The sequence below is a fragment of the Salvia hispanica genome, chromosome 4 (genome assembly GCF_023119035.1).
Source record: "Salvia hispanica cultivar TCC Black 2014 chromosome 4, UniMelb_Shisp_WGS_1.0, whole genome shotgun sequence".
Taxonomy (NCBI): domain Eukaryota; kingdom Viridiplantae; phylum Streptophyta; class Magnoliopsida; order Lamiales; family Lamiaceae; genus Salvia; species Salvia hispanica.
In genome coordinates, this window is record NC_062968.1 from 14,574,757 (window position 1) to 14,600,112 (window position 25,356).

The window sequence follows — 25,356 nt, forward strand, 5'->3', positions numbered from 1 at the left end:
GCTCGAGTAAGTTATTGATAAATAAGTTTGTTAAAATATTATACATTATATTATGATAATGCCCTTAGCTTAAAACGCAAACTCAGAGAAGGCAGTTTCCGATTGAGCCTAATGAAGTCCACAAACATAAGAAGGCCCTAGAAAAATCATTCATAATATTAATATATAAACCCAAAAAATCACGGTTAGCAACGACTTAGCATTAATATATAGCTCCATTGCATTAAGGAACTGTCTCATTATAAATGAACTAGTTTTAACTCCTCATCACAAAGAACTCTTCAACTCATCACCAATCCCCAAAACTACCACTCCCAAGATAGATCTCAATGGAAAATCCCATTGTTTTAATTTTGTTAATGTTTCTAATTCTACCCCAATCATGGGCTTCTCAGACATGGTACAATGTGGTCGATTTAGGAGCAAAGGGTGACGGCGAAACCGACTCCACCTCCGCCGTCGCCAAAGCATGGAGACAAGCTTGTGCCTCCACAAAACCCTCCACCATTTACATCCCCCATGCCAGATTTTTTCTTAGGAATCTCCACTTTAATGGTCCATGCAACAATCGAGCTATCACCATCGCCATTGCCGGCACCCTCGTCGCTCCGCCCGACTTCAGCGCCGCCAACTGGCTTCTCTTCGAGAGCGTCGACGGCCTCTTCATCCGCGGGGGCACCCTCGACGCCCGCGGCGGTAGCTTGTGGGCCTGCAAGAAATCCGGCAGAAACTGCCCTCGTGGTGCTACGGTATGTGCTTCACTAATTCTTTTTTTTTTATTTATTTAATTTATTTCGAATTATGATTATATTTAAAGATCTAATGAGAACAATAGAAATTAACTGCCATAGAAATTGCTGATATAGTGGAGGGGTCACGGTTACTAGAAATTATGTACGGATGATCATTAATCAGATGTGATTGATGATTGATTTTATGAGAAGATGGATTTTTGAATATTGGGCTTTAATTAATCTCATGATGTGCAGACATTAGGCATTACGAAATCGAAGAACATTGAAATAAGTGGATTGACATCCCTAAATAGCCAAATGTTCCACATAGTGATAAATGGATGCCAAAATGTGAAGTTACAAGGCGTCAAAGTAACGGCGCCGGGAAATAGTCCCAACACCGATGGAATCCACGTTCAGCTCTCCATGGGCGTCACCATTCTGAATTCCGTAATCAGCACCGGAGATGACTGCGTTTCCATAGGGCCGGGCGCCGCCAATTTGTGGATCCAAAATATCCTCTGCGGTCCGGGCCATGGCATTAGGTCAATTCACATCCGATATGTTCGTTCCATCTTTTTTTTTACTTTGTCTCGTAATTAAATTTTATGTATATTTTATCGTTATACACAGTATCGGAAGCCTAGGCAAGGGTCTCGAAGAAGCCGGTGTACAAAATGTGACGGTTAGAAGTGTAAAATTTGACAACACACAAAATGGTGTGAGAATAAAGACGTGGGGGAGACCAAGTAAAGGCTTTGTGAGAAACGTCTTTTTTGGGCATGTCACAATGAACAATGTCCAAAATCCCATTATCATCGACCAAAATTACTGCCCAAATAATCAAAATTGCCCAGGACAGGTCAAATAAATACCTTTATGTTGTTATTGTTTCATTTGTGTGACATGTCCTAAATTGAATTGCTTGTGACTTAGGTATCGGGAGTCAAAATTAGTGATGTGACTTACCTAGACATTGGAGGCACATCAGCAACTGAAGTTGCTGTGAAATTTGATTGTAGCAAGGCTAATCCATGCCGGAAAATCCAGCTCAAAAACGTTCGTTTGAGTTACAAAGACCAACGGGCTCGAGCATTGTGCTCCAACGCTGCGGGGACGGCTGCTGGCCGGATCGAACCATCGAGCTGCTTATACTGATGATTCCAACTGTGGTGTAGTTTGGTTGAGAGAGGCTGTGGTGATTTTATGTTCACCTGGCCTTGCACGTTTTAGTATCGTTTTAATTGAAGTTCTCCACCAACTACTTTACTTTATTTAAGTTATGGGTATTATTGGAACGGCTGATGATTTTAATTGGTTATTTTATAGAGACGGAATTTTGTCATGGCAACTTTAGTTTTTGTTATTATCCTAGTTATTAGATATTTTTGGACTTAAATTGTCGACATATTTATTTGGGACCAAAATTATTACTCTCGGGGTCCAAATTTGAGGTATTTTTCGGTGTCAGCATAGTGCAACATGACGTTATAATTATTGGTAGAACAAGAGGTATACTCACAATGTATATAATTGTTGTTGTTTGAAATAGCATCGGACGTCAAAAGATCTGATATTGTTGGAAAAAATAATTGTGATGCTCCTTTTTTCGACTAAGCATCTAAACGCCAAATAAATTGCATATAATATCTCTTTTTACATATTTATATCGCTACAGAATGATTTGCATCTTACTATTTCAATAATTTTTAGGTATCTTTATTTAAAAAACTCAATGAAGAAAATCATTTTAGATAACAAAGAGTATATCGTAACCTGCTATGTTAACACTTCATCCGTTCCATGTTACTGAATCACTTCTTTTAGATACAAAGATTAAGAAAGAGATGTTCAATAATAAGTAAAAAAGAATAAAGTGGGCGAAAAATTATAATAAGAGAAATGAAGAAAAAATAAAATAAGAGAATTCTTAAAATAAAAATAACTCAATTATTTTAAAATTTACCTAATTGAAAAATGACTTAAGTAAGAAGAAAATGAGTATCATTTGGCGTAAATGGTGGCATATACCGTCTCTAACTATTCTTGAGTACGACCCTTGTGTCAATTTTCTTCCTCTAATTATGTTTTCAGTTTTATACTCAAAACGTCTCATTTTATTTTAGAGGTTCAACTCTAAATAATATATTTTTGAAATAGAAATATTACTTTTTTTGAAAAAAAATTCTTTCTTATTTCATCAATTTTTCACTTCACTAACAAATAATAGAGTGAATGCGTCTGATATTATGGCAATGGAGATAGCAGTGGAGAGACAGATGAGTCCCTGCGCGGCCAGGGAATTTGGGGAAGGTGAAAGAGTTTATTCAGAAATTGGAGAGTGTCAAAAATTATGTGAGAGATTTGGTGTTGAAGCAGAACCAAGAAGGTTATGTTGCTGCAGAGAACGGTTTTGGGGGAGTTCTTGAAGCTGAGACTTCTTCAGTTCCTGCCAATAAACATTCCATGTGGCTTCCAAGCAGGGCTATCTTGGTAAAAATTTGATCTTTAGCTCAATTGTGTTTTAAGTGCTGCTCATTGTCCAATCGTTTGAAACTAGAAGAATGTGCTACTCAGATTTGATGCAGCATTGCTTTTCTCTGCTTCTTCTTAAGAAATTATATGCTCTCTCCATGATATGGTGTCTGCTTGCATTTGTTTTCGTTCGAATATGGAATATGATGATATCGTCGATTAATTTACAAAATGTGAACTATAGTTTATTTAGATTCCACTACCAGAGGCTTGAGAACCTTTTGGGTTTCTGATCTGACTTTAAACACCAGATAATTTTTAGTGTTATAGAAGGATTTGAAGGTATTCATATTAATCTTCAAGATTGATTGAAATGGATTTGTTTCTGTTGACAGATAATTTTTCATCAGGCCTATATGCAAATTGCTCACTCTATATTTTTAGTTCTTCATTGATGTCTTATTTTTTATTTTAGCTCATAGCAAGTAATCGGATTAAATTCATTGGCATTCAATAACTCTTCTAGTAAGTAGTAACCTAGTGGCCTTATTCTTCTTTTTTATTCCTTGAGTACATGATTCTGCGGTTCTGCCATTGCTTTTCATAGGCTGGCACTTACTTAAAACCACTCTATATTGACCACCCAACAAATCAAATTAGGCGTGCTATGGAGCTCGATAAATAGCTGAGCTTCACTTATACTGAATCTTATTTTCTTATTGAATTAGGCGTGCTATGAATGTTCAAATAGGCTCTTTCAGGTTGCCATCGTTTTCTTGACCTTTTCCTGACCATCTTCTGTTGGATAAACAACAATAACTCGGAAATGAATCTTATTTTCTTATTGAATCAAGATTGATCTCCACTGATTTGGGGTAAACAAAATCATCAACCTGTTAATGCTCTGCTTTTATAATTGATGAGAACAACTTTCGTGTGAATCTGCAGAAGGAGTTTCTCCGTTTCTTCCCCAGCCTGGTTATGTCGACAGTAACTGCCCAGGGGCACACTGGCGTGGTAAATTTTCTTTTGGGAACTGATTCAAACCTAGCTAAGAATGCTTGAAACAATAGAAAGAGTCTGCTTCACACTGCGGCAAGAATCGGGTACTTGGAAGTGGTGAAGCCTCTGCTGGATAAAAATAAAAAAATCGGCTTTAAAACTGATACAAAAGGTCAGACAGCACTACACATGGCCATCGAAGGGCAGAATGTGGAGATTGTAAGAGAGCTCATAAAACCCGACCCATTATATGTTGAAGATAACAAGCGAAATACTACACTTCACATAGCAACAAGAAAGGGGCGAAATCAGGTCTATAAGCTTCCTTCTCTCATAGTATGATCTGACTGATATTCGGTTCAAATACAAATGTTGATATATGGTACCATATCTTTGCAGATGGTGCAGTGTTTACTATCCGTGGAGGTGACCAACGTGAACTCGACTAACAGTGCTAGAGAGACGCCTCTAGATATCATAGGGAAGTTTGGAACTCCGGAGCTAGTCACCTTATGAAGGAAGCGGGAGCCATTTATTCCAAAGATCAAGGGAACCCCCCCCCCACTTCAGCAAAGCAGCTCAAACAGACGGTTTGTGATATCAAGCATGACGTCCAGTCCCAACTCCAGCAGGCCTGTCAGAAGAGGTTCAGGGTACAGAACATTGCAAAGAAAGTGAAAAGCTTTAAATCGAGGGTCTCAACAATGCCATCATTTCTGCCACTGTCGTTGCTGTTCACATTGCTACTATTGCTTTTGCTGCTATATTCACCGTGCCTGTTCAGTATGTTGAGGGTCTACAGGAAGGTTTTCGGTTGGGGAAGCTCACATCGGAAACAAAGCAGCTTTCATAGTATTCATTTTGTTTGGCAGTGTGGTCTTATTCATCTTCCTGGCCGTGGCTGTTGTACAAACATCTGTTGTCATGATAGAGCAGAAGGCCAGGAAGCAACTCATGTTTGTCATAAACAAGCTCCTGTGGCTGGCATGTCTCTTCATATCTACATTGTTGTTGGAACTCACCAGCAATGGCTTGCATTATGTGCTACTGTGATTGGTGGTACGATTATTTTGACGACAATTGCCTCCATGTGCTATTGTGTGGTTTGGCATAGGCTGGAATACTCAAGGATGAGAAACGTAAGTACTCTTTCCCGTTCCTTGTCCCTGTCTATGGTATCCGACCCTGATATGTACAGTGCAAGATATAAACGGATGTTTGTCATCTAGACCACATTCATATTCACGAGATATCTCTAGAGGAAAAAAAATGGCTCATCAAACGTGATTGTAAGTACTACGAACCACCTGATGTTGGCCTCAGCTCAGACATAAACATATATCTTATGTCACCTTGCATATCGAAAGTTCCACGCTTCTATGCACTGTGGTAGAGAATATTGAAAGTTCTAAGTAGGAGCTATCAGTCTACCATAAGCTGATATTAGCTATATTTTGGTAATTGATGTTACCTATATTATTTGGTACATGTGTACAACATATTATCAGAAATAGGAAAGTCTGATTTTGAAGTCCTCATTTGTTTGTTCATCGTATATATTCCTCATCAAAATCTGATTACATGCTTCATATTACTGAGATAGCCACCCTCTTGAGAAATTGGAAAATGATTTTCTACTAATAGCTAGGTAACTATGTACAATTTTACATGCTGACTGTATGCATCGGCAAGCCTGGGGAGAGTGGACGAGAGTCTTGGTAAATTGAGGTTTGTCTTAATCTACATCAATGTTGACCTCCTCTGTGGGAACCTCCATGTTTCTTGGAAGTATTCCGTTTTGGTTCCATGGAAGGTTGAGCTGCGGGGACAATAGCCAAAGGAAGGTTCCCAGAGAAAATGTGGCGTACGTGTACCCGGTGAGTTCTTGGTTGTGCCGTGCAGCTTCCTCTTATATTTACCAGCAAGATCACCTCTTTATCTCTGGTGTCTTCAGACCACCAGCTTTGAGGGACTCCATCCACAAACTCCTCGGACGTGTGGAACTCCTCGTGATGCACGGCCACCTCTGTAACTTGATCGGGTGCGATCATGCCAGCTGCAGGAGTGACCTACACGAATCTCAGAGTATTCAAGTTTCCACTAGATACAATCACAAATGGAGATATGAGAATGAGAGATGTACCTGAAGCCATCTCGGAAAACCAAGCGAGGCTCTAGGGCGGTAATCAGATGTTACCTCGTTCTCGTTGACGGTGGTCTGACCTTGGCATAGGATTTCATAGAAGGCAGAGTGTTCCATGCTTTGGTTTGTGATGTTGAAGCTGATGGTATCTTGATTATTGAGTATTATCATGTTGGTGTTGAGATTGGTTTCAGGCACAAAGCGTAGTGCTTGGAGGTGTGGTCTAATTGATTCATTCGACTCAAGAATCTTTCCGAACTCCTGCCTCCTCACTGATCTATCAACGTGAGCAATGTCTATGTTAAGCTTGCATCGCACCGGCTTGTGATCGCTTTCAGTCACATCCATACGTGCCTCATACCTTTTTAAGAGAGACAAATATGAATGGCGATGAATGCTTTGAAAGAATAATAATATGATGAATGAAGAAATAAATATGCCTACTGGAATATGGAAGCCACAACGGGGCACTCTAAACTGCATTCATCTGCCGGATTTGATCTGTTATCGCGATATAGAACTCTGTCGCACCAGGCTGGGATCCTTTTCTTCTCACCCGAATCATAGCCTTGAATGGAGAAAGATGTTAGTCCCGATGAAAGAAACCGATATATAAGAAATAACCAACACGTTACCTCCTAATCCTGGTTTTCCTCTTTCGAACTTGTAGGTGGGTGGAAACCTAACAAGTGCCTCACGCATCCCTTGGAAGACTTTACCAGCTTTCATCTCTGCCCGGAGCTGGTCTTTCTCCCGAAGCCAGTCGAAACTTCTTTGAGAAACAAAGTCTCTTGCCTCGTCATATGATATGCCAAAGAGACGGTAGTTGAAATCACCAAAGAAGATGACCATATCCGCTTCAGCAAGATCAGGCTTGCCATCATCAGGGCTCTTGTCACTCTTTTGTGATTAGAAAAAGAAAAGGAGTTGTAACTTATTTCCAGAAAACAAAGAAATGATTAAAGAGAATTAGGTATGATGATGCATATACATTGGAGGTACGAGGCATCTGAGCGGCTGATGACACACCGGCTGCATCCGTGAAAACAAAACAGTTAAAACAGGCGTGTGTAAGAGAAGATAGTGATGCAAAGCTTGGTGGTACCTGCAGAGTTGTTGAGCAAGTTTGATGATCTTGTGAATGTCATGTTCCGGAATATATGATCGAAATCGGAATTCCTCTTGTTCACTGCATCCAAATGCGCCGCCAAATGGCAGTTAACGAAGCACATTATCCGGTCATACACTCTCAGTCGCAACCCTACTCCTCCCTGCACCACATTTATTATATCTGAGATGAATCAAACCTCACTTCTACCAACCAAAATAACTAGTTACCTTATTACCAATCGCTCGACCCAAACCACATGCGACTGCTGAAACGTCAAGATCCCCAGCGTGGCTCCGGAGAGTCTTCCTCACCCTGAAAAGACCTTGTCACTTCAAATTCAAAACAACTGTTTTTGTTTTTGTTGTATATATGAAGACCAAACAATACCAGATTGCTATCATCAACCCGGCTAGCTGGCGAGACCCCACACGTTCAAAGGTATTTTCTTCGTCTAAGGCCTTACCGATGTGATCTTGCCACCATTGCCCAATAGTACTTCCTTCTAGCCCTACCTAAAATGGATGGCTACTATTACAAGAATATACAACAAATCAACAACAAATATGTATTATGTTAACTTGGTTTCTTTACAGTTTCTTTTGCAGCTGACATTGCAAGAAAACCGGCTCCCATCTCCACTTCCTGTAGGCCTACAACAACAATGCCCACGTCTGCTACAGAAGACCCCAACCACGACATGAGGGCCGCGTGGGAGGCTCTACCTTGGCCAACATTCCACGTCCCGACCAAAATCCTCAAATTCTCCAGCCTCGTGTATATGATCTCCCTATCAGATAGCTGCATTCGTAGTATGTCATCCACAGGCGAGGGTGAGGAGACGTGCCATCCACGTATGCCTCCATGAGTCGCCAAGCTGTACATGCATCCATTGCCAACAACCAACTTTATAACCGGCCCATTATGTGTGACCCAGCCGGCTAGTAGATTCCCTTCTAGGTCAATGATCTGCACCATTCCGCTTACGTATCCGATCCATACCCGTGCACCATAGCAGCAAAAACACAGGATGCCACAAGGGTGGTGAGTGTACTCTTGCAGACGGTTGCCATTTCCATCCCACTGGATGAGCGTGCCGTTTGAAGAGCCTGTCCAAATCATTCCATCGGATGCCAGTACTATGGCCTCTGTTCTCTTTCCATCCTCAGATGTCCCGCTTCCCTTTGCTGCTCTTCTGACAGCATCCGCAGCTCCCATGATGGCATTACGTGAGCGCTGCAAGAAGTTAGACTTCTCCTTCTTCGACTTGGTCACAAGCTTAACATTTGCCTCATCTTCAACCTGTTGTTCTTGGGATGATTTCTCCTCGGGGCGATTCTCTGTCTGACCATCCACGGTGAACACTTTTATAAGCTCCCTTGTACGAGCATCCCTGGTTCAAGAGGCATAATCAATTTTATGAGTGTTAACAATAACTTGTCAAGAAATCAAAATATTCCTAAAAAAGGTACCATAAGGAGAAGGATGATGAACCAACAACCCAGACTTTGGCATGGACATGATCACACAACAAAGCTTTGATATCTGAAGAAGAAATGCTACTCGCGCCATTAACTGTAACATTGCTCTTGAGGTCAATGCAGGAGCGCTCCACCAACAGAGTAGCCATGTGTTTTTCCTCGGCTGAGAGAGAGAGCGATTTCTCCACAGCTTCCCATGGCCAGACCCTTATAGAGCCGCCCTCGGATCCTGTCCATATATCACCTACATGACAGACATAAGAGAATAGTTTAAGCGGACTGTTACTAGGAGTAAATGTGATTTTGACATAAGAGAACTAAGATGCTACCATAAGAAGAAACGTCCATGGAAAGAACGGGGCCTCGATGTGCCTGCCAACAAAAATATTCTCTGAAGCTATTCTCGTCGGAGAAATTGAGGTCCATCTTCCATGATCTGATTTTACCATCTTTGTGGCCACTCCAAACCAGCTTGCACCCTTGATCAACAATGAGGCATGTCGTCGGGGGTGTGCTTGCTGATTCGTAGAACGGTGCAGCATCCTCGTCGCCTCTTTTTACTCTGCCACTCGTTCCTATCCCGGGCTTATATGCATCTGCATAGTTCCATACTCTCACCCCTGATTCCTGGCCTGCCCACAACTGTGCTTCTGTGCTTGTGATTGTCCTTATAAACTTCCCCACCTATACATAATCAATCCATGAATTCTCTTGGTACCATGCTTGTTATTAGTATCCAAAACAAATACCTGAGTTTCTCTCAAGGGATGAGGGCGAAGCTCGATGCAAGGTGGGCGGTTGGGGTTGACGGGAGCTCTACTAGGCGCCTTGAATAGACCGACACCGCCACCATTACCCATAAACTCCATCAAGGGCTGATGCGGGTCATCACCGCCTCCGCCTCCGTCGACCTCAATCCTCTGGTTATCAACATTGGCTGCATTGCCGGTAACAGTAGAGTAGGGATAAAAATCGTCTTCTTCGGAGGAATCGTTGCCCCCTTGGTGGTGGTTCGAGATGCGGTTCTCGTCGAGGCTGTGTTTCCGGAGCTGGTGCTGGCGCTTGTTGGTGCTGTGTGGTGCCGTGTTCGTCCTCAGCTGGTGGCTGTAGGACTGATTCTTCCGGCGCGGAGGTGAGGTGGATACCACCGCTAGCATGCACCTGTCGTCCTCGTCCTGTGGAGGCGTGGCATCTTCTTGGCATCTCTCCGCTGTCTTAATATTATGCTTTTGGACAAGTTTAGTTTTGCTAGCTTGTTCAATCCTGCCCCTGTTGTCTTCTTCCAACCTCTCATTCGGATTCCGACTATTGTCTTGCTCGCACTTGTCGTTCGTTTTGGCGTTGTGTTTTCGGGTCCGGTCGTCTCCTTGGAACTTGTCATGCGCTTTAGTTTTCTGTTCTTCGAATTTGGCGTGGCTTTTGGCTGCGTGTTTCCCGGTAAGGGCTTTTCGAGATTCTTCGTCGGATTTGTCTTTGGTTTTGGAGTCGGATTTGTCTTTGGATTTAGAGTTGTGTTTTCGGGCGGGGGAGCTTCTTTTGTCTTCTTTGCGGGTCCTCTTCTCTTCTTCTTTGCGGGTCTTTTTGTCGTCTTCTTTTCGGGCAGGGTGCCTTCGATCGTCTTCATTGGATCTGTCATTCATTGTTGTGGCGCCTCTCGTGGTGTCTAGATGGAATATTGATTCTTCATTATCGTCGTGATGAATGCATTGATGGAGATAGTTTTAGATCCATGAAACAGTCAAAATGAGAGGGAGAAAGAGTGAAGAGAAGAGTGTGTGAGAGAGAGCATGGAGGGTGATGATGGTGGCAAAGGAAGAGCGGGAAGATAGGCGAAGAATGTGGACTGACATTCTCATTCACCAAGCTTCACTTTCTATTTTCCTTTTTTGGAGCTAGTTTTTTACTCCTCATAAATTTTCTTTTTTTTGGTGGCACAGAATAATAATCTTTTTAGTGTTTCATATTTCAATGAATACATTGTTTCAGCGTTGTTTTAGGTAATTACGTTACGTATTTTTGCAAATAATACAGTCATAATCCACAGGACTTGAGTAACATATTCATTGCAATACTCAAATAACCCTTTAGAAAGTCATTATGACTTGGAAACTTTTTGTAAATACCTATTCTATACATGGAAACTCAAATATTACTATCAATAAATGAATATAAATTTAAACCCACCTAGTCTACTCAAATACTACTCTGTCTCAGAAGAATATGAGTCATGTTTTTACATATAAGTTCTATAATAAAATGTGAGTGTGAACGAGTCAATAAAATATAAAGTCCATTCCCAAAACTAGTAAAAATTAAGTGTAATAAGTATTGGCGAACAGACTAAAAAGAAAACTAGTGAACTCAATAGGACTCAAATTCTGTACAAGGAGAGCTCCAACAATACTCCTAAGTTTTTCAATTTCTTTTACTCCGTAGGATATTCCATATTATTGAATTAACGTTAACAAGAAGTAGATATATTTCATATGTCATGGAGAAACCTCAACACAAAAACCACTTGTGGAGTATTGTATAACATACAGGAATGGTTTCAAAAAGTAACACATCATGATTTTTAAAGATCCCTAAGCTATTGGCGGCAGACCATAATATTCACATCAATATATTACATGTGATAAAATCTTAAATAGAATTGAATTTTTTATAATACATATATTTACTATATTCGCTCTGTCCGCCAAAACCTAACACATGTTGCTATTTCGGATAGTCCACCATTCAAAGCCACATTTACCTTTTTTCATTTAACTCATTACATGCATTCTACTATAAAATTAATATATAAAAACAAGACCCACATTCTATGAATTTTTTCACTCGTTTTCTTTATAAAATTAAACAATTTTTTAAAACATATGCCGAATTATAACGTGTCTTTAAATAGCGGACAAAGAGAGTACCTGTCAAGACACCGTTTCCCTACTTCATTAGCTATCAGTTAGTCCTTTTGAATATTCAGACATCAATTGAAAATACTGATGAAAATGAGATGTCTCCTAACTAGCCATGAATCAGTTAATCATTGTAATTAGTTAGCCATAATATAATTTGGGTGTGTTTTGCTCCACATTGATATTGTAGCCAATATTATTTGTGAGATTGGCAATGTCTTATTTGGGTGTATTATATAATCCATCCAATCACGATTAAATGTCTCATATCTGATTGGGTCTCAAGAAATGGTTTGATTTTATAAAATAAGGTGGGTAAAAGAAGTTAGTATAATATGAGACCTATTTTTATATATTGATTTTATAATAAAATGTGAGTGGAATGCATTAATGGAATATATGGTTCACTCACCAAATATTATAAAAATGAAATGAGATACTTATTGGCGGACGGATAAAAAAAAAATGAAATATTTAATGGCGGCTAGAGGTGGAACATAGTTATCTAAAAGACCCTGTAGGTTTATGACATGTTTGACTCAATTACATCAATTAAATTACAGAGCACTAATTATTCAGATATAGTAATCTTGAAACCATCTTGGTGGAAAGTTGTGGCTAAACAGTCGTGAGTTGAGGCCGCTTTTCACTAGATGTTGCCGGCGCCGCCGTTCCATTTATTACATACTTTATCAGTCCTGGAATGTGAATTTCTTCTAAATACTTTTTCCAGTTGATATTCTTCACATCCACTTGGAAATTAATTTGCTCCTCCTTTGACATTTCTTCAATTAACTTCTGTGTATTTCCTGTGTGGAACCTAGAACAAGTAATTTTAGGTTAAATTTGGATGTTATGAAAGACATCAACACGTGACTAATTACCATATGAAATTTGATTTTTGTATAATTTTAAGTTTTTATGATTAAATGATAAATTTGCATGGTCTAAAGATTGAAACTGGTTCTTAATTTATACATTAATGGCAAGTAATATGCTAAAAAGATATTAACTTTGTCCACATAACAACAATATTTTTAATACAAGTTTTAATGCAAAATTGATAAAATTAAAAATGAGATACGGAAAACTAGTGGTTGATGAAAATGAGAGACTAAAATTAAGATGAAAAACTTTATTATTTTTTAATACCAGGTGTACTATTATACTCCCTCTGCCCTACATTAGCTGGCATACTTTGACCTGACATGTGTTTTAAGAAATGTAATGGAAAGTGAGTTGAATGAGTTAGTGGAATGCGAATTCTACATTTACATATTAGTTTTATAATAAAATGTGAGTCTGAATGAGTTAGTGAAATGTGGGGTCTATTACCAAAAATAATAAAAAGTAAATGCGACAAGTCTGACGGACGGACCGAAAAGGAAACTAGTGACAAATAATGACGGATGTAGGGAGTACCAACGAATGCGCATAGGTAATAGGTGATAGGTCCATACCTGGCTTTGAGGAATGTTGCGAATTCATACATCTTACAAAGTTGCTCAACATATTCAACTTTGGCATTGTACTCTCGAATCCTCCTTGTATCTTCACCAACTTTGCATCGTTTCAAAATTTCATCTCTTGTGCATTTGGAGAATTCATCAAAATTATCGAAAATTTCTACTTTTGTGATATGTGATTTCTCACTTCTCAAAGGTGTTGTTTTAAAGTATTCATATAGATATTCAAAAAAGTCGAATACTGTCATAGGATTCGAATGACTAGATGCGACATGGTACACACTGGGTTGTTGCATATCTCTACTTGCGTGCTTTGCAGTTGCGGCAATTGTCGTATTTGCTACTAAATCCACCGGTATCTGACAAAAACATATACACAAAGGGGGTGTTCGGTTGGCAAGACTAAATCTCATGATTAAACATGTATCATGTTTGGTTCATAAGATTGACCCCCTCAACTTAATCCTAGATGGATAGTCTCATGATAATTAGTCATAGCCTCCCCCCTCCAACTAAAATAATCCTACAACTTAATCCTAGATGGATAGTCTCATGACAATTAGTCATAGCAACCGAACGCCACCAAATTGTAAAAGAAATTGATACAAGTGTGAGGCCTCTAGAACGATTTGGTCATTATCAAGAGCAATTCGGTATCTGAAATGACTATATGCGTCATCTAACTAAAACTAAAATAAAAATGAAATAAAACACTCCCCCGTCTTTTAAACAATGAATTTTTTTGAAACGATATGAGTTCTAATGCATAATTGGTAAAGTAAGATAGAAAAAAAAAATGATTGAAGTATAACGAGTCACATGACCTCATTGGAGATAAATGTTTCCTAAAAAAATATATATACTCCAAAGTAGTACGGAGTATATTTTTAAGAGACGAACTAAAATGAAAATAGTTTCTTTTTTTAAAGGATGGAGTAAGTATATAGTACTTACAAGATCCAAAGGTGCTTGAGGATTTGAACAAAAAGCTGGGATAAGTCCTTTCCCATAACTTTGGATCACTGGATCACACATCCTATAATATGCAACAATTAAATGTATATGTACAAGATCGATAAAAGAAACGAATACGAAATTAAAAGAGTATATATATATATTATATGGTAGTGATAAAAAAAATAACTAAATTCTCATGCATAACCAAATAATCAATCATACACAGGTCATTTTAAGATCGTTTTAGTTCATACGAATATGAAAGTCATTTTAAGATCGTTTCAGTTCATACATACCTCATTCCTTGTATCCAACCGGGGTGAGGTTCATTGTAGCAGCTCTCGATAATAGATGGCCTAATTATAAGTAGTGGAACATCTCCTCTAATTTCATTCACTGCTATTTCACCCATAGCCTTACTTAGCTGATATGTGGTACTCCATCCCATCATTTTGGCTCTGTTACATTAAACATTAATATGCATAATCTTCGATTTACTTTTTAGAAAAACAGAGAAATTGAAATATCTACAACCTTTGAAGGCCAAGCTCTCTGAAAAATTTGTTGGCATCGATATTGTTTGGGGATGAATTGAGAAGCAAGCTAATCTCATCAGCTACATTGACCGCACCATCATTTCCTCCCATAATCAATGGCTCTTCAAATATTATACCTTCTTCTCTTTTTTCATTAACATAAGCTACAAAAAATACATATATAGCACGTATACTTACTAGCGATCAATTTCAATAACACCCGCCGACATTACATTTTATGTGTATATATAGGGAAAGGTTGGAGAAAAATGAAAATTTCGTTCTACTAAATTCGAACCTATCACGAATTCATTCAATAAAGAGGTGAATTCATGGTTTTGAGTTTGAATCTTACAGAGGCGAAGATTTCATTTTTATAATCCAGTCAGTATATATAGTATATAATAGTAATATGGGTAAATAAATAAAAAACCATGAAGTTTACTCAAATATTGATCTATCCTGCGATTTTCGAAAATGGCCAATTATACCATAATTTTGACATTTTTCTTAATTGTCATAGTCTATGATTTAGGGGAAATAATGTATGCTTTTTTTTTTTGCAAACGAATTATATCATGCGAACAAAACATCCAGCTATTTGAACGGCGTTATTTAATACATTTAGTCAATTATGTCTTTAATTTTTATATACGAAAGTATTGCTTTGATAAATTTAGAACTGTAGCATGCTGAAATTTTTGATATTGGACAATTGAGAAAAATATCAAAGTTGTATTTTAATTAACCATTTTCTGAAATTTGTTAAATAAACTAGAATTTGATCAAGTTTCATGATTTTTTTTTTTTTTTTGCCATTTATCCTAGTAATATTTTGTAAATTGATCCATACCCGTAGATATATGAGTGAAGAGGTCGAGTTTGTTGCATGTCTTGGCAAACCTCGTTACTCGTTGTGGCGCAATCACATTTGAATCCACTAGCAAGTTGTACCTACACATATACTTCCTCTGTCCCATTAGAAATGCAACATTTTCCTTTTCGGGTTGTCCCACTAAAAATGAAACGTTTCCTAAAATGGAAACATCACTCTCTCTACTTTTCCCTTTCTCTTACTTTACTCTCTCTTCATTAACTCACAAAATAACACTTGCATAAAATCCTGTGCCAGAAACCAAATGTTTCATATTTATTGGGACGGAGGGAGTATGTATTATGTATGTACATGTCAGAATACATGAATAACATGGCATTTAAATATTTTTTTAAAGTATATACAGGATTAATTAACAATTATATTAAGACTGGAAAGCTAACCTCTCATTAAAGGTTGTGGAAGCTGCAGATTGGATAATTACATGTACATTTTTCCTAACTGCATCAATAGATTCACAATCCATTCCCAGATTTGGTTTGCATATATCTCCAACTATTGGTATTAGCTTCTCCTTTACATATGTTGTCCCATATTTTTCTTTCAAACATGCGAACAACTCCGAGCTTATTATCTACAAAAAGTCCATATTTATTAATTATGTACTATCTATCTAATATGGTATGGGTCAGATAATTATAAGTACGTGTGTAACTTAATTCTCCCCCAAATTAAATTTAATAACAAAAGATGGAGTATATCAATAAATTAGAGATGTTTATGATTTTGTACTTCTCTTTGTAATCTATCAAGTGCAGCTTCCTTGTCTTTTGCCTTTATTAGCAAGTAGATTTTGTCCACCGAGGTTGATCTCAATAGCTTTTCCACAACAGCTGCAAGATTAATATTTTCAAACTCAAGAGTTTTGTAACAATATATGAGGATTATAATAAATCCTAATTCCATGCATTCGTATACAGAAAATTTCTGTAATATCCTGTAGTTATGCTGATTGAATTTGTAATATATACTAATTGCATTTCTAAATTCTAATATATACTTGAGTAGTATTGAATGAGTTTCTACTGATTAAGTTTCTAGCTACTATTTGTTGATTGAGTAATTGATTCCATTCCACTCCATTTTCATATATTTTATTAAAAAAATTGGGTTTTGTTTATACTCTATTTTAATCAATTTTAGAAAAAATAGTTATGATAAAAAAAAACATACTTATTGTAAATTTGTATTGTGACTGATTATATTAAAATCAAAATATAACCTCTCTTATTCTTTCGGTTAAAATTAATCTTTAATATCAATGGTTCAATTCTGCAGCCATTATTTTTTTTCTGTGTTTAGATTTAAATTTGGAAGGAAATTATGATTGTTACGTAATAGTGTTACAAAATTAACTAGAATTTGATCAAATACGGAAGCAATATTAATTGAATGCATGCATATAATTATATAAATATCAACTTCACCAAAAAAGACTAGAATAATGATAGGTTAGGCTATTATAATTCGTCCCTATATATAGATATATAGAAAGCTTTCACATATGCATGTAGTACTTATATAGTACCTTTTCCAAGGAGACCAGTTGCACCAGTAACAAAAATGTTCTTCCCTTTATAAAAATCAAGGATACCTATTCCTCCATGCCCATTATTATCAACCTCCACCGCCGCCGTGAGTTGCGACGCCGGTGGGTGGCAGCGTTTAGTGGAGAAGGAATGTATTTGTTGATATTTACCATTAAAAGCATTCATTTTTGGATGATTGGCACCAAATTTGGTAAGATATATAGATGATTTGGTTGGAGAACAGAAACCAGTTGCTGCACTCATCAACATTCTATTACGTATACAACTATTTATGAAGAGTATAGTACTATTGTGTTATGCAGATATTTATAGTAACTACTTGATATTGTTAACACACTACATTAATCTGCTAGCTAGCTAGCTGCAAGATTTTAACAGCTACTAATAAATTGTAATATGTGTTTTTAAAATATTTGAAAATTTTCTAGATCCATATTGTAGCCGAATCTAAAACAAGCTGCTCAATCTAATAAAGTATTGGTGAATTATAATAAACGGCGTGTCTAACTTGCAAAAAATTAAGAGTAGAGTAGTTTATAAAATCCATATCATTATAACTAGATAGTAGGTTTGATATTTATGTTGACATTGATAAGGTCAAGTATGAATACAAATACAATACACACAACACAACAAATACAACATGAAACGAAGTTGAAGAAAGTTTCGCTGCAAATTAAGATTCACTCCATGGCTAGCTTTGCATTTTACAATTTACATGCATGGCCGTTTGGTGCTTCGTCTTCAACCTTCGCACCACCTTTGCAAGCATACTACAATCTATAGCAACTTGCACGGTCAAATTAAAATTGAAATAGTAAGTATGTAATAAGTTATCTCCGTATTAACACGACAGATAGAAGTATTTTGAGAGAAACCCTTATTTAGAGCCATAATGAAACGTTTCGATTAATTTCAATAAGAGAGATTAGTGATAAGTGAAGATAGGAAAGCTATTGAACATGTTTATTTGTCAATATTATGTCTGAAAATGTAATCTCAATCCTTGATATTTAAATTTCGGTGTTTATTTGATTTTTAACTAAACATGAAAAGTAATTTTAATCCTAAAAATAAGAAATGTTGATTATAATTTTCCAACTTTTCTTAAGTATTCTTTTCCTCAGTTTTAGGATTCTTATACATTTAGATATTCAATACTATAATTTTTATTATTTTACACCATTATAATACTACTACTACTACTGCTACTACTGCTACTACTACTACTACTACTACTAATAATAATAATAATAATAATAATAATAATATATTATTATTATTATTATTATTATTATTATTATTATTATTATTATTATTATACTTAATAAATTATCAAGAACATAATAATCTTCATTAAATTATTATTCTGATTCATTAATTTAATATATAAATTAACATTTTTAATAAATTATTAACTCATAACATAATAAAATTTATAAAAAATAATATAATAATAAATATAATTTTTATAGAAATTATAATTATTATTATTACAATTAAGTATGACATAATATAAAATTATACTAAGATTTTTTTAAATTGATTATTACTTCTTGTAGAGCAAAATTTAATGTAATTTTAAATTATTAGGATTATAGTTATTTTTTTTCAATTAAAAATTTAAGTAAAATCTCTTAATTCAGTTATTACGTCAGTTAGTTAATTAAATTTAATTGAATAGTACAAACTCAAACTCTTTACAATTTTATTTAATATTTTCAAATACTTCAAGATAAGTCTATCCAGAATAATATCCAGTGGAATTATATTTTTATGAATCATAATCTCCAATAATATGTTTTTTTTTCTAACAAACAAATGGACCCTTTGTATTTTATTTCTTTGTTAACAAAATTATGTATCAAATGATAAAAATAAATTTTTGAAACCTGTTGTAATTGATCCAACAAAAATGAAATAACATGGAAAAGAGGGCGGAGATAAGTATACTAAAATTAAACTTAATTAAGGTGATTAGGAATTAATCACGCGTTTCACATATGCGCACATCTCAATGAATTCCAACTATATTTTATTACACAAAATATAAAATAACTGTGCACAAATTCATAACTTATAGCTAGGTGATACATGCTTTAATTCTCGATTCTCTCAAGAAATTAAATTACATGCTTTATCAGCCCCGGAATGTGATTTTCTTGTTAATATTTGGCAAAAAACATTATTCGTCCTTATACTTTTATTATAATTAATACTCCCTCCGTCCACGAAAATTTGTCCTAGTTTTCCATTTCTGTCCGTCCCCCAAAATTTGTCCCATTTCACTTTTACCATTTTTGGTAGTGGACCCCATATTCCACTAACTCATTCCTACTCACATTTTATTATAAAACTAATACTTTAAAAGTAGGACCCACAATCCACTAACTTTTTCAACTCACTTTCCATTACATTTCTTAAAATCCGTGTCCGGTCAAACCGGGACGAATTTTCGTAGACGGATGGAGTAATTTTTTTGTTATAGTAGATCTTTATAATTTCATTATAAATTTCACTAATAGATCCTTGTACAAATTTTTTCTGTTTTATTAGATTCTTTTATATTTATCATATGTTTTATTAGATCCTCGTAAGTATTTTCGTTTTAGTAGGTCCTTTTACTTTTATCTTCAATAACATACAAATCTATATTTAAACCTAATAATTTTTTTAAGTTTTCATTATATAATTTAGCGCATGATTATAAATTGATGCATTAAATATAAATAATCGATTGAAAATTCACATAGTTCTCCAAAAACTTCGATGTTAATATCGTTAAAGCTTTAATATTTTCTCCAACTTATTGAGATTATTGGGTAACAAAGATGATACTCCCCCCGTCCCAAATAAGTGACGCGCTTCTTTTTCGCCCTCGTTTTGAAAAAATAATACTATAAAATAGTTAGAAAGGAGAGAAAATAAAATAAGAGACAGAATTATGTAGAGGAGAGTCTCCTCTACATAAATCTTTTTTTCTTCACTCTAACAATTTTATAGTACTCCCTCTGTCCCATAAAAGTTAAGTCACTTCATTTTTTATACTCGTTTTGGAAAAATCGTACTACCTCCGTCCCCCAAATTTTGACACAATTTACCATTTCGGTCTATCCCTAAAAATTTGACACATTTCATTTTACCATTTTCGGTAGTGGAACTCATATTCCACTAACTCATTCCTATTCACATTTTATTATAAAACTAATACTTTAAAAGTAGGATCCACATCCCACCAACTTTTTCAACTCATTTTCCATTATATTTCTTAAAACCCGTGCCGGGTCAAAGTATATCAAAATTTGGGGGACGGAGGTAGTAATAATTAGTTAGAATGGATAAATAGTAAAGTAAAATCGAGAATAACGTAGATATGAGTCTTCGCTACATTATTTTCAAATTTACTTTACTATTTATCCACTTTAACTATTTATTACAATTTTTTCAAAACGAGTGCACAGAATGAAGTGACTCAACTTTTATGAGATAGAGGGAGTATTATTTTTTCAAAATGAGGGCGAAGAAGAAGCGTCTCGTTTATCTTGGGACGGAGGGAGTAGTGTCTTTATAGATAAGGCTAAGTTAAATTTAAAAAATTTAAAAGTTCCATAAGTTTCATTAAATATAGATTATATAAGATAAAAATAAAAAGGCCTATTAAAATGAAAAAAATTTGTATTAAGATCTAATGAAAATCATGATAAAAGTATAAGGACCTATTAAAACGAGGAAATTGTATGAGAATCTAATGAAAATTATAATAAAAATATAAGGACCTGAGAATATGTTTTGTGTTTTGACTTAATATTTTTCCCAATTGATATTATGTGGAGTACTACGGGGGGTGTAAATGATTAAATGATTTTTTTTATAATTAAAATAGAAAACACAAGTTAGGGGCATTTTTACCAAAACACTAGAAATGCACACACAAGAGTGGATATATATTCTTAGTTTGTTAAACTGAGCTTTATTGTACTAATACATATACAGTATAAAGCATGAATAAAATAATTATAAGCACTTGTGCAACATAATTATGTCCCAAATTAAATTAAATAAATAAATAAATACTATGAGAGAAGATCTAATTCAAAAAAGTGTTATAAACGAAAGTTTGAAAGTTATCTTAATTGTAGCTTTAGCAAGTAGACGGAGTTGCACAATTAATAAAAATGTCCTCTTTTTTTTGCTTTGTTCTCGTTAGTTATGTGTTCAATCATCTTTAGTCCATATCAAATACCTCTACTCAGTTAAAACGAATGAAAAACATCCTACCATCTGAAGCTTATTGCTATCAAGAATTAAACATATCTGTATATATACTTACACTGCAACAGATATTAAAATTTTAGCAAAGCTGGGACTTGGGAGTATTTTCAAGAGTAGAAATTTGGTGCAAATGATGATGCTCTCTGCCTACATAGATTTAAAAGTCCCACCTCTTCTTGACTCGGAACATCAGAGCCGTTGATTTAATATTGTCTTGAGGAACTTGGAGCATGATCTGCACTTTCATCTTCATCGGGGCAGTCTTGGCTTTGCCATCTTCATTCCCAACCTAAATTGTTCATCATCAGACACAACAACATTCAAGTTGTCGAGCTCAAATAACGAGTTAATATATGATAAAGAGTCCTACAATGACATTATGAAACTCCCAATCACTTTATAAAGGTGAACGTATCTCATTTTTAGTTACAGCTACAGGTTTTCAATCCAAGCTTCACTATCATACTACATGGTTAAATGAATTCATGCATGTATTTCAAATCCGTGAGTCGCAAGCATGATCAACAATGGAAGGATGAGAACATTAAAGTCACTTGAACTTCAGAACTTGAGGATATATAAATGAGAAAGTTACCCAGAGTGCCGCCCAACCATGGCGTACATCAGTATCATAACCAGCTTTTAACTTGTAATCGTTCCCAACTCTGTGTTTATATACTGCACTCCAACTGTCTGTGTCGAATTTGTACAAGTAGCTAACAAATAACACATACAAATATTACTACATAAACATTAGCAGTCTTAGCAGTATACATGATTTAGTTGTTCAAGAATAACAGAGTTTTGAGGTGGGAGCCTGATTGTCACCGGGTGTATATCTTATACTTGTAAGAAAAATAATTCAGTGGCACCAAGTTTTATATGTGTCAGAAAGTTAAGGGGGGAAAGGATAGTGCAGACTGCAGAAGCAGGATTAAGGATCTCACCTTAACTTGTCTGAAGGACTGAATCTTCGCTTAAATGCAATAGACAAAGCATTTGAAGGGAGAGATAAGCTTGGAATAAACGTCATTTCACTATCCTGGACACAGGATGTACAACAATTAGCCAAGAAACAGTCGAGGCTGCAAGATGGAAATCAAACTAGACATTTCTATGAGGCATAATAAAATTTAAGCAAACATGCTATTTTCAAGTAATTGGCTGAAAAAATTTATTTCAGTGGAAAACTGAAAAAGAATAAATTCTCAAAATGAGTGTTGACATCACTATAAATTTCTTGACAAAGTGAAAAAAGAAAATGAAAGTAAATTAGTTAAAGAAACAAAACCAAAGGAAATAACCTTGTATGCATAACGTAAATCCAGACTTTCATCATTGAACCGGGCAGTATAAACTCCATTCAGAATATGACTTTTAACAATACCATTCAGTGATAAAACTCTCTTCTGCTGCTCTTCCTCCTCATCTTTCTCTTCAAGTGAAATTTCACCGAGAGGAAATTTCAAAGTTGCTCTCGGCTGCAACTCCAAAATAAGGAAATAAAAATCAGTGATGAGAAGTTATTCTGGTCAGAGTGTATACGATATACAAAAGTGACAAGTCTTATATTCTTAAGAGTCATGACACTATAATCTTAAAATTTCATGCGTGTGATATACTCAAACAAGAACCAACCATTTTCTTTATTAAAAAGAAGTGTAGGAGAGCTAAAACATTCTAACCATGCCGATAGATGGTACTGCCGATGACAATTCAAATTTGTATGCCGGACCTGCAAGATCTGCAATCATTGCAACTTCTCCTTGCCGAGCCTAAAAGCAATACAAAAGCACCGTAAGAAATAAGGCACATACAACATATAGTAATATTTATTTTCCTGTAAACCGAGTAGAAGGCAAATAGATTCTTGTGTATTCCACAAACAGTGTTCTATCAATCTGACCGTTGCTTCCGTTGTAGCCATCTAACCACGCTTGCTAATGCTAAGTACCTAGGAAATATGAAATTTAAAGTTCTATCTACTAAGATAACATGCACCAAACACATTTGTTGCTTTGTTATTCTTCAAACTGCAGTTGAAAGATCTCTTCTATCACTGGCAAAAATCAATAAAACTGCTAAAAAATGTATAAGAACCTTTCTATAATCTACTATATTACAAAAGTGCCTTATTTGATGAGACCACACCAAAAAAGGCCCAATAAATTGAGCATGGCCTTTTCTGCAAAACTAAAGTTTAACTGGAAATGAATTTGATTATCCAAGAATCAATTAAAGTGCAGATATGAGTAGAGCACAAATATCTCCTCGTTATTTCTAAATAGATGAAATCAAATTAACCAACTATACCATCACACATTCAGAGTAGCACACAATTACACTTTATTTCCAAGAAAGAAATCAAACCTTGAGTTCGGTTGCAGCCCTGAATCGCAAGCCAGGTGCGATTTCGAAGGAGGTATTGAGCAGCGCATCGTTTTCTTCGACGTCGTATTGTAGCGAAAAGAATTTGGATTTCAAATAGAGATGGGGCTCCAGAAGCTCCCCATTGTTGCTGTTCTGAAAAGAGAGCTTGAGTTTGGCCAGATTGTCGAGTAATTTGCACGATATTTTGTTGAAGAAAACGGAGGTCTCGCTATCGTATTCGGATGTAACTCGCAACTTCGGCCGCTCCATTTTGAAGAAACCGCCGAAACTGCCCGCGTCTGCTGCTAGCGGCGGTGGTGAGGCAGATATGGACGCGGTTCGGGGTTTGGTTCCACCATCACTGCTGGATAACGTTTTTAGTTTTGTTTCTCTCACCGATTTAATTCAAATCAATGTGTTAAATGTTTATTCTTATTTAGGAGCAGTAAATCTTTTGAACCATATAGTATTAGCGAATTTTTTTTTTATTATTATTAATATTGATAAAAAAAAATTAGTTTATCAATCTTTCTAAGGAGAAGAGCAAGGGTGGTAAAAATATCTTCCTGAAAAATACTGATTTTTCAATATACACGTTGTTATATCCTAAAATGAATAAATCTAATCTAATCTTAACCAACTAAGCAAAATATACTATAAAGATACTAATTAATACTACTATGTTCCTAATTAAAAGAGACACTTCTAAAATAACGTGTTAAACCTACGGGTCACATCGCAGTTGGCAGCGTGGAGCTATGGTGGCCTTGAGATTATAGGTTCAAACTCCGCCATCTGCTGGGAGACTTTTGACCTTAATCCGAAAATCCGGTCGCACAGGATTAATCGAAACAAACAATATAATAATAGAGCGAACTACAAATTTGGGACCTATATACAAGGGTCGAACGCTAGACACCCCTATGTTTCAAAAATATCGCCACACACCTCTATATATGGACTTAATATCATTTGAAAGATTTTTTCACTATTCACAGACTTTCAAAACGCTTGTACTCGAATTTAATCAAAATGTCACTAGAAGGGCTTTTTAGTGTTTAGCCTGACCTTTTCTATTTGAACTTCACACTCAATAAAAAAGACCGTTCACTTCTTCTCTTCTCTCTCCTTCTCATCTCGAGAACTTTTTTTCGTTTTTTCTACTTCAAGTTTTTGGAAATTATCAAAAACTTTCTTCAACCTTCACCAAGTTAATATTGCTAGAGAGTAAATAATCAAAATTAGAATGGTTGAAGGGGTTGAACTGCATTTTCTTATCAAATCGTAGAGGTAAAAAATGTATGTCCTCATTGGAGAGGATGAAATCGTAGAGGTAAAAAATGTATGTCCTCATTGGAGAGGATGAAGAAGACTCAACTTTTATAAAAAAACTAGTATCACGCCTGTGCGATGCACAGATTAAAATATTTTAAAATATTAATTTTAGATTGTAAA

At 35.7% G+C, this 25,356-nt stretch overlaps 3 protein-coding genes and 2 pseudogenes across 3 annotated transcripts; 2 read left to right on the top strand and 3 right to left on the bottom strand.

The window, feature by feature from the left end:
* Positions 1-329: 329 nt before the first annotated feature.
* On the top strand, positions 330-1,892 carry LOC125220422 (polygalacturonase-like). Its single transcript, XM_048122593.1, has 4 exons — positions 330-749; positions 990-1,279; positions 1,368-1,596; positions 1,671-1,892. Exons 1-4 carry the CDS (start codon positions 330-332, stop codon positions 1,890-1,892), a joined length of 1,161 nt encoding a protein of 386 aa, XP_047978550.1.
* Positions 1,893-2,989: 1,097 nt separating this feature from the next.
* Positions 2,990-10,933, top strand: LOC125220423 (annotated as a pseudogene).
* Positions 5,957-10,583, bottom strand: LOC125220424 (annotated as a pseudogene).
* Positions 10,934-12,473: 1,540 nt separating the features above from the next.
* LOC125220425 (fatty acyl-CoA reductase 2, chloroplastic-like) lies at positions 12,474-17,424 on the bottom strand. Its single transcript, XM_048122594.1, has 9 exons — positions 17,238-17,424; positions 16,442-16,542; positions 16,093-16,283; positions 15,668-15,768; positions 14,813-14,978; positions 14,575-14,736; positions 14,276-14,357; positions 13,316-13,680; positions 12,474-12,675 (listed from the first exon to the last, which is right to left on the bottom strand). Exons 1-9 carry the CDS (start codon positions 17,422-17,424, stop codon positions 12,474-12,476), a joined length of 1,557 nt encoding a protein of 518 aa, XP_047978551.1.
* Positions 17,425-21,522: 4,098 nt separating this feature from the next.
* LOC125218739 (outer envelope pore protein 37, chloroplastic-like) lies at positions 21,523-24,306 on the bottom strand (the record flags this gene model as incomplete). Its single annotated transcript, XM_048120478.1, has 6 exons — positions 21,523-21,820; positions 22,127-22,247; positions 22,479-22,573; positions 22,836-23,012; positions 23,217-23,306; positions 23,902-24,306. Coding segments are annotated over 6 exons (1,020 nt in total), but the record flags the coding sequence as incomplete, so codon positions are not given.
* Positions 24,307-25,356: the final 1,050 nt, after the last annotated feature.

Bases quoted from the DNA above. Each gene is read 5' to 3' on its own strand.
- LOC125220425 (XM_048122594.1), bottom strand. From the start codon at position 17,424: ATGAATGCTTTTAATGGTAAATATCAACAAATACATTCCTTCTCCACT. The intron at 14,737-14,812 runs GTTGTAGATATT...TTAATGTAACAG, and splicing joins AGAGAGCTTGGCCTTCAAAG to AGCCAAAATGATGGGATGGA. The intron at 13,681-14,275 runs GTAAGTACTATA...TGTTTTTGTCAG, and splicing joins CTCAAGCACCTTTGGATCTT to ATACCGGTGGATTTAGTAGC.
- LOC125220422 (XM_048122593.1), top strand. From the start codon at position 330: ATGGAAAATCCCATTGTTTTAATTTTGTTAATGTTTCTAATTCTACCC. The intron at 750-989 runs GTATGTGCTTCA...CATGATGTGCAG, and splicing joins ACTGCCCTCGTGGTGCTACG to ACATTAGGCATTACGAAATC. The intron at 1,280-1,367 runs GTCAATTCACAT...CGTTATACACAG, and splicing joins GGTCCGGGCCATGGCATTAG to TATCGGAAGCCTAGGCAAGG.